The 8670-nt window shown below is 40.5% G+C and overlaps 1 protein-coding gene across 1 annotated transcript in view; it reads left to right on the top strand.

Moving 5' to 3' along the window:
- AFF3 (ALF transcription elongation factor 3) overlaps window positions 1-8670 on the top strand; it is a gene marked incomplete at its 5' end in the record, with an annotated part of 199717 nt that overhangs the window by 363 nt on the left and 190684 nt on the right. Inside the window, one exon of the mRNA XM_007466896.1 lies at window positions 8152-8188. Within this exon, the coding sequence (XP_007466958.1) occupies window positions 8152-8188 (37 nt within the window). The remainder of the gene's footprint in view (window positions 1-8151; window positions 8189-8670) is intronic.

Below are 8670 nucleotides of genomic sequence, written 5' to 3'. Positions count from 1 at the left end.
TCCTGCTGCAGGCACATGGATCTGATTTTCAACAGTTTGCAAGCATAAGTCTGTTCATTCCAAGGGAAGAAATCAAACTTGCAGTCCTACCTACCTCCACTTCCATACTTCCTGCAAAATATGATGAATATTACAATTATCACGTTATCTAAAAACACTTGTGAAGTTGAAATGCATCTTACGATCATTTTATACATCCAGTGTGATTGTATGTCTTGTTTTTTCCTGAAAAGCTATTACTAAATTAATGATGTATTTTAAAATCAGTGTCTTAGAATTGAGGACATGAAGTATATAATTTCTCGTTTATCTTTTATAAAGCTGAAAATATTTTCTAGGACTTAAAAAAATGATTTCCATATTTTCTAAGAACCAGCATACACAAAATATCAGCTATAAAATATATTTAAATTACACATGAGTCTAATAAGTTTTGATTTTTATTAACCATCCAACACATAATTACATATTCATTATAAAGGTGAAATTATGCACATAGAAGAAGCAAAATATGAAAGTTTCTCGTGCCCTTGTCCAGATTTTACTTCCCTACCCACAGATTACTATCAAGAGTTTGGTGTGTACCATTTCAGTCATTTTCCCTGTGTGTTATATACACATATGTGCATATGCAGTTTTTTAAAAATCCTAAATGGTATAGTACTAAAAGTACTTTTTCTAAGAGTAGACTTCTTTCCAGATACACACAGTACATAAATATCATTGCTAAATATGAGCACCACAATGTTCTAAAGTAAATTATTGAAAGAAGAATTCATTATTATCACAATGGTAAATTCCATTCTAAGAGTCGGATTTTATTTCCCTTAACAAGGCATATTTAGAGATCTTCCCAAGTGAATATGTAGAGATTTTCTTACTTTTTCTTAACAGCAGGAAAATATCTCATAGTGTGAATTTGCTGTAATTTATTTGCTCAAGCTCCTTTAATGGACATTGAGACTGTTAGTGGTTTGCTGTTAACACAAACACTATTACAACACACAGTTTTTGTAAGTGCCTCTGTGTGTGCCTCTTATTCAGTGTCTCTTGTCCAGACACCTAGAACAGGAGCTGGGGTGCTAGAGGCATCAGAAGCCTTATTTACCCTTGACTATGTTTCAAGAGTATTTTTTTATGAATCTTTGCCAGTGTTTAATATTATCTGGTTTTTCATCATCGTGTCTGTAGTATGGATGAAAAACTGTTATTTCGTTAATTTGCACTTCTCCAGTAATTTCTGAGTTTGAGCATTGACTGTTTTTCCTTTGCAGATTGCCCACTCATGTCCATTACCACTTTAAAAAAATGATTCGTAGGAACTCCTTATATCTTACTCATTTGCCTGTTCTATATGATGCAACTATTTTCTTGCAACCTTACTTATGTACCTTTTGTACTAGCAAAGTGTTTAATTTTCATGTCAGAGAAAAAAGATCTTTCCTGGCCCAACATTCTAACAGCGTTCTCTATTTTATTGTAATTCTTTTATAATTTTTGTTTTTAGGTTTAAAAATTTTGTTTGCATTGGTGTGTCATAGGGTTCTAGCCTTATTCTTTTCATTGGTTGAGTAGATTATGACAACACTGTCAACAAATTAGCCCATCTTCCCCCCACTGGTTTGAAATACCACCTACGTCAACAACTGAAAGTCTCATAAGTACACAGTTTTGTTTCCGGACTGTCTATTCTGTTCTTCTGATATATTCATCTCATTCTTTCCCAATAACTCATTGTTTTAAGTCAGAGGTCAAATAACTTTTTATTTAAAGGATCAGATAGTAAATGGTTTAGGCTTTGCAGACAATATCTGAATGAATGAATGTGACTATGTTCAAATAAAACTTTATTTACAGAAACACAATTAGTAAAGAAGTCTTACAACTCAATAATAGAAAGAGAACTCGTTTTAAGAATAGGCAAAGGATTTAAATAGACATTTCTCCAAAGGTGATCTACAGATAACTAATAAGCGTATGAAAAGACACTATTGCTATCATTTAGGAAATGCAGATCAGAACTACCATGAGATACTCCTTCACACCTTAAAGGGCTAAAATCAAAGACAGACAATACCCAGTGTTCACACGAGTGTGGAAAAATTGGAACCCTGATGTCAGTTGCTGGTGGGATCTTAAGTGGTGCAGCCTCTTTGAAAAAGTTTCGACATTTCCTCAAAGGTTAAACATTGCATTATTGTATGACCCAGCAATTCCACTCCTAGGTATATCCCCAAGAGAATTGAAAACACACGTCTGCAAAAAATCTTTTACACACGTGTTCACAGCAGCACTGTTCATAACAGCCAAAAAGTGGAAGCAATACAAATGTGCACCAACTGATGAATAAACAAAAGTGATATATCTTTATAATGAAATATTATGCCACATAAAAAGGAATGAAGCATTGATACATGATTCAACATGGATGAACCTTGAAAATATGCTGAGCAAAGGTGAAAGACCAGTCACAAATGACAACATTTTATATGATTTCATATAATTGAAATGTCCAGAAGAGGCAAATACAGAGAGACAGAAAATAGATTAGGGGTCGCTTACAGCTTAGGGGTAGGGAGAGAGGGTTGAGTGACAGCTAAAGGATAAAAGCTTTCTTTTTGAAGTGTTGAAAATGTCCCAAAGTCCCTTAATAAGAATGATGCCAATGTGTTACTGTTAAATATAATAATTTCTTATTGTGTCCAGCTGAGGGTACTTCCTTCTATTTTTCTAGCTTTCTGAATATTTTAAAGGTTTGACTTTTCTTTCAATTTAAAAAAATTAAGGTATAATTTACAAACAGGCACTTCCCTGGTGACACAGTGGTTAAGAATCCACGTGCCAATGCAGGGGACATGGGTTCAAGATCCCACATGCCTCGGAGCAACTAAGCCCGTGCGCCACAACTACTGAGCCTGTGCTCTGGAGCCCACGAGCCACAACTGCCAAAGCCCGCATGCCTAGAGCCCGTGCTGAACAATAAGAGAAGCCGCCGCAATGAGAAACCTGCACACCATAATGAAGAGTAGCCCCCGCTCGCCACAACTAGAGAAAGCCTGCACGCAGCAATCAAGACCCATTGTGGCAAAAAAAAAAAAAAAAAAAAATAGGTGACTTTACAGAGTATGGGGACATTACATGATTTTAATAATGCTTTTCTTTCAAAAAGTTCACAATAAGTGCTGGTAATGTATCTTGTATCGGACTTCCCTGGCAGTTCAGTGGCTGAGACTCCATGCTCCCAATGCAGGGGGCCCAGGTTTGATCCCTGGTTGGGGAACTAGATAGATCCCACGTGCTGCAACTAAGAGTTCACAGGCCTCAACTAAAAGATCCCACAACTAAGACCTGGCACAGACAAATAAATAAATAAATATTTTTAAAAAATTTTATCTTGTATCAAAGAAATAAGACTTCATTAGTGTCATTTCTACTCTGACGAGTCACCATAAACTTAGTGACTCACGACAACATAAATTTATTATCTTACAACTCTGGAAGAAGTCTGAAATCAGTTTCACGGAGCTAAAACTGAGGTGTGGTCAGGGCTACATTTCTTCTGAATGTTTTAGGGAAGAACTTGTTCTCTTGTCTTTCTCGGCTTCTAGAGGCTGCCCTGCTTACTTAGCTTGTGGCCCTCATCACGCTGACCTCTGCCCTCCTTGCCACATCTTCTATGACTCTCCTGCCTCCTCCTTTTCCTTATAAGGAACTTTGTGATGATACTGGGCCCACCTGGATAATCCAGGATCATCTCCCATCTCAAAATAGTTAACTGAATCACATCTGCAAAGTCCCTTTTGCCATGAGAGGTAACATATTCACAGGGCCTGGGAATTAAGGTACAGACATCTTTGGAGGAGCCCTGACTGTGCCTACTTCAAAGACATCACTAGTTCTCACCCATAGTGCACCTCTTTTAACCTGTGTCTCAACTGTTTAGTATTCTGACAGCTGGAGGCTTGCAATTCATGAATTAGACCTACTAATGTTTGAGATGATCACAGTTGCTAGTATGCAGAAGCTAGAATTGTTTGTGGAATTTGCAGGACAGAATCTCCAAAATGACTAATAAATAACGAAATTAAGCCCTTATTGAGATTAAAGGGGCAGTTTGACCTCACAAGTAAAGTTGATTTAAATGTGCTTTCTGAGTTACCAGTACCACTAAATTAATTAGCTACATACTTCCAAGAATTTCCCCAATTTGGCCGGGTATTGAAGGACATAATATATAATAAAAAAGTCAATTGATAACTGAACTTGGATGTTTTTTTCTATTCTCTGGAGGCTTAATTTGGAGTCACAGTTCCCTAGACAAACACTGTCAGATGTGCCTCCCTCATTCTTCACATCTCAGAAGTTATTGACTTTGGTAAAGCAAAGAATGCATGCCATTATGAGGTATTTCAACCAAGAAAAAGAAATGAATTTGCTTTGTCCTTTTCCCTCGATTTCTGTAGCAGTCTCCTAAGTTCTGAAATGCAAATAGAGAGCTAAAATTGTAGAACTTTTTCCATACTCAGAAGGCATCTGTGCGGATCTAATGGCATTTCACAAGCATTTCACGTGGCAATGAATGCCAGATCTGATGGGATCAGACCTGGTTTGAAACTGTTCTTGCTGATCAGTTTCTAAAGCATTAGGCAGAAGAGTTCTAGCATGATTACAGAAATGAGAATCCTATTGCCTTCCCCTTTCTACAGTACAAGGAGAATGAAAGCCAGCAAGTGTGAAGGAAAGTGCTTTGAAGTTGGGAAGTTTATGATATGTCTCCCTCTTTGGGTTCCTAGCATGCTTCAGAAACGACCACAAAATGCTTGGGCTAAAAGTTTATGTTTACTTCATTACCTCAAAGTAAACATTTAAATTTACTGTCATTTACATTATTTCAGTTGTTTTGAGCTTTAGAGAAAAGAAAGTGAGTGGTGTGGAAGAAGGAAGACCAAACCACATCACGTGGTGCTTTTTCCTAGAGTAATTAGCTTCATGTGGAGGTCTGCAAATCAGAGAAGATATATTTCCATTTCTTGCCTTTTGTAATTCTAATGATGTATTGACAGACAAGCAAGAGGAGATAAGGGTACAGCAGTGCTCAGATGGTTCCAAAAAGCCATTTTTAAGGAGTGTTCTCACAGGATAAAGACTGCCCTCCATCAGCAACATGGCTTAAGAACAACTATATTTTATCGGTTTAAGGTGCATATTTTTTTTCACATTTTAAGATCCCCCAAATCAGGATTTGTTTTACAGCTGATGGCATTTTACAATTAATTGGCAGCCATTTTCTTCCATAGTAATACATGAAGTAATGCAGCCTAACACAGTTTTGTTACGTGTGATGAAATACGGTATTTCTTATCGTGCTTCCTTGAATGGCTTTCTCGGCTGCCTTGGTTATTTGGTTACTTGGTTATTTCTGTGACTTGTAAAACGTTATTTCCCAGCTAAATACCACCTTTGAAGAAGTTTGGGGATTCCTGTGTACACAACAGTAGTTCAGGTGTTGGGAATGCCCGATTTAAAAGAGAACAAGTTTCCAACTGCAGGTATTCTTCTAAGTAACTAGGAAGTGGTTCTCCTCTGTGCACGTGACCGTCAGAATGACACACACTTGCTGAGTGAATGTGGGAAATTAAAAGCAGTAGAGTAGGACTTCCCTGGTGGCGCAGTGGTTGGGAGTCCGCCTGCCGATGCAGGGGACGCGGGTTCGTGCCCCGGTCCGGGAAGATCCCACATGCCGCGGGGTGGCTGGGCCCGTGAGCCGTGGCCGCTGAGCCTGCGCGTCCGGAGCCTGTGCTCCGCAACGGGAGAGGCCACAACAGTGAGAGGCCCGCGTACCGCAAAAACAAAACAAAACACTAAAAGCAGTAGAGTAATCTCAGAAATGCCTTGTTACGGGCTTCCCTGGTGGCGCCGTGGTTGAGAGTCTGCCTGCCGATGCAGGGGACACGGGTTCATGCCCCGGTGTAAAAATAAGAAAAAAAAGAAATGCCCTGTTAGGAATTACAGGCAACTTTTTCTTATACTTTCCTATTTTTCTGAATTATTTTTTAATAAATAAATGTTACTTTTTGTTGTTTAAATAGAAAATGCTACTTAATAGGATGGAGCCATCCTTGGGTCAAGACAATAATAGTAGCGTTCTTTTTGTATACTTTAATATGTACAGTTTATGTTAATATATCATGTATACCTTGATAAAGCTTTTTTTTTAAGGAGTCATAGTTGAAAAGACAATTCCTGTAATGGAAATTTGACACAGTGTAGTGTAAACGTAAAGAAAGCAAATAAGTCCTTCTGAGATTCAGGAATGTTTCAAAGAACAGGTAACCCTTGAGCTTTTTTGTTCTGAGCCTGGAAGGAAGAAAGAAGTTTGCCAGGCAGAAAACAGAAAATGGCAGGACATGCATCCCAAAGATGAGGACAGGCTATCGAGGCTTGAAGCACTCCCACACAGCAGTGGTGAAATGCCTTTCAGCCCCGGGTTCTCATAACTTGCATACACATCACCCCCTCTGCTGACTCACTGGGCTCCCAGGCCCGGAAGGCAAGGGCTTTGTACCTTCACTTCTGTAACCCTTGAGGACCCAATAGAGGCCCAATAGCAGGCCTCCTTGAATGCTCCCAGAGGAGGCTGAAATGACAGTGGGCAGATGTGTTGAGCCACGCCCCAGGCATCTACTCAGGGATGATGTTCACAAAGGGAGAGAAGGCCTTTGAGACAGAAGCTATAGGTGTAAGGGTGTCTATCTGGATGGGGCAGCAGGAGACACAGAAGCGGAAACACAGAAGCCCCAGTGCCTGGGGCTTGTTGCCCTCTACTGTGAACCCAGCCTGGCTCTGGCTCTGGCTCTGGCTCGGTGAAGGATGAAGGATCTGCATACTCTGTGGGGCCCCCAGGGTTTTGCAGCCAGGGGGGCAGGGCAGTAGTCCTTCATGGACCCTGTCTCAATTCATTCATTCTTTTATAACTCTCCTGTATATTTCATATTAAATGGGACTTTTGCAAGGAAAGAGGATGTGAATTCCCAAGGCAGAATTTAGCATTTCACTTTAATGGAAATAAAATCAGGTTCAATCACTGTTTACCTGATCAATAACTGAACTCAGATACCACATAGTACTGGCTTTCTGCCATTTCAGATAAGTGGAAATCTGTAATAATCTTTCTACCCACCGATGTGAGATTGACAGCAGTTGTTCAGTGGAGTGTCCCTGATGGGATGGTTGCCAGCCTCGTCTGCAGAAAGGTGGTGAGAGTGAAGGTACGTTCAAAGGGAAGTGGGTTAGATTAAAAGTCAATAATATAGGACACTTCGCTGGTGGTGCAGCGGTTAAGAATCCGCCTGCCAGTGCAGGGGACACGGGTTCAATCCCTGGTCTGGGAAGATCCCACATGCCGCGGAGCAACTAAGCCCGTGCGCCACAACTACTGAGCCTGCGCTCTAGAGCCCGCGAGCCACAACTACTGAAGCCCACGTGCCACAACTACTGAGCCCATGTGCCACAACTGCTGAAGCCCACATGTCTAGAGCCTGTGCTACACAGCAAGAGAAGCCACTGCAATGAGAAACCCACGCACCACAACAAAGAGTAGCCCCTGCTCACCTCAGCTAGAGAAGGCCTGTGTGCAGCAACAAAGACCCAATGCAACCAAAAATAGATTAATTAATTTTTAAAAAAAAGATTGAAAAGAAGGACTCAAACAAGTACATGTGCATGTGTGTGTGCTTACCAGGTACTGAGGAGAGGGGGAAATGGGGAAACACTGCCGAAAGGGTAAGGAATTTTACTTTGGAATGATAGAAATATTTTGCAACTAGATAGGGGTGGTGGTTTAGTACATTGTGACTGTATGAAATGCCACTGAACTGTTCATTTCAAAGTGGTTAATTTTATGTTATGTGAATTTCACCTCAATAAACAAAACAAAAAGTCTGTAATACAACATGGAAGTGATTGTGAGCTCTGTTACCAGAACTGCTTAACAGACACGTAAATGTTTCTCATTACGGTAGCTGGTAGAGATTATGATCTGTGATTAGGTTCTGAATGACCAGTAATATATCTCATATTCAACTTACATTTTGAAAGTCAAAATAAGAAAATTAATTGATATTTCTTGCTTTTCTTTTTTTTTTTTTTTAGGACTCTCAGCTCACTTCCTCGGGACACAGTAATGCAAGTAAGAAAAGTTTCTCTCTGTAGCTTCATATGTGGGCGTTGGAGGGGGTGGAGCAGGTGAGGAGGTTTAAAAGAATTTCACTGGCTTCCCTGGTAGCACAGTGGTTGGGGGTCCGCCTGCCGATGCAGGGGACACGGGTTCGTGCCCCGGTCTGGGAAGATCCCACGTGCCGTGGAGCGGCTGGGCCTGTGAGCCATGGCCGCTGAGCCTGCGCATCTGGAGCCTGTGCTCCGCAACAGAAGAGGCCACGACAGTGGGAGGCCCGCGGACTGCAAAAAAAATGGATTTCACTAAAAGACAAAATAAAGTGGGGAAAGGAGGGCCATTTGTCCAAGTGCTACCCAAAGTGGATAAGATGCATGGTGACAGTGAATGCTCCTCTGTCTTTTTATTCAAGGGAGGGAAGGCCAAAACATAAAATGGTGAATTTCAAACCAACCCTAGGAGGAAGGAACACCATCCTTTCTTATAGTTGGCCTCTG

Source organism: Lipotes vexillifer, unplaced genomic scaffold, assembly GCF_000442215.2.
Source record: "Lipotes vexillifer unplaced genomic scaffold, Lipotes_vexillifer_v1.1 scaffold28, whole genome shotgun sequence".
In the NCBI taxonomy this organism is placed as follows: Eukaryota; Metazoa; Chordata; class Mammalia; order Artiodactyla; family Lipotidae; genus Lipotes; species Lipotes vexillifer.
This window is presented reverse-complemented; position numbering and strand designations above follow the sequence as displayed.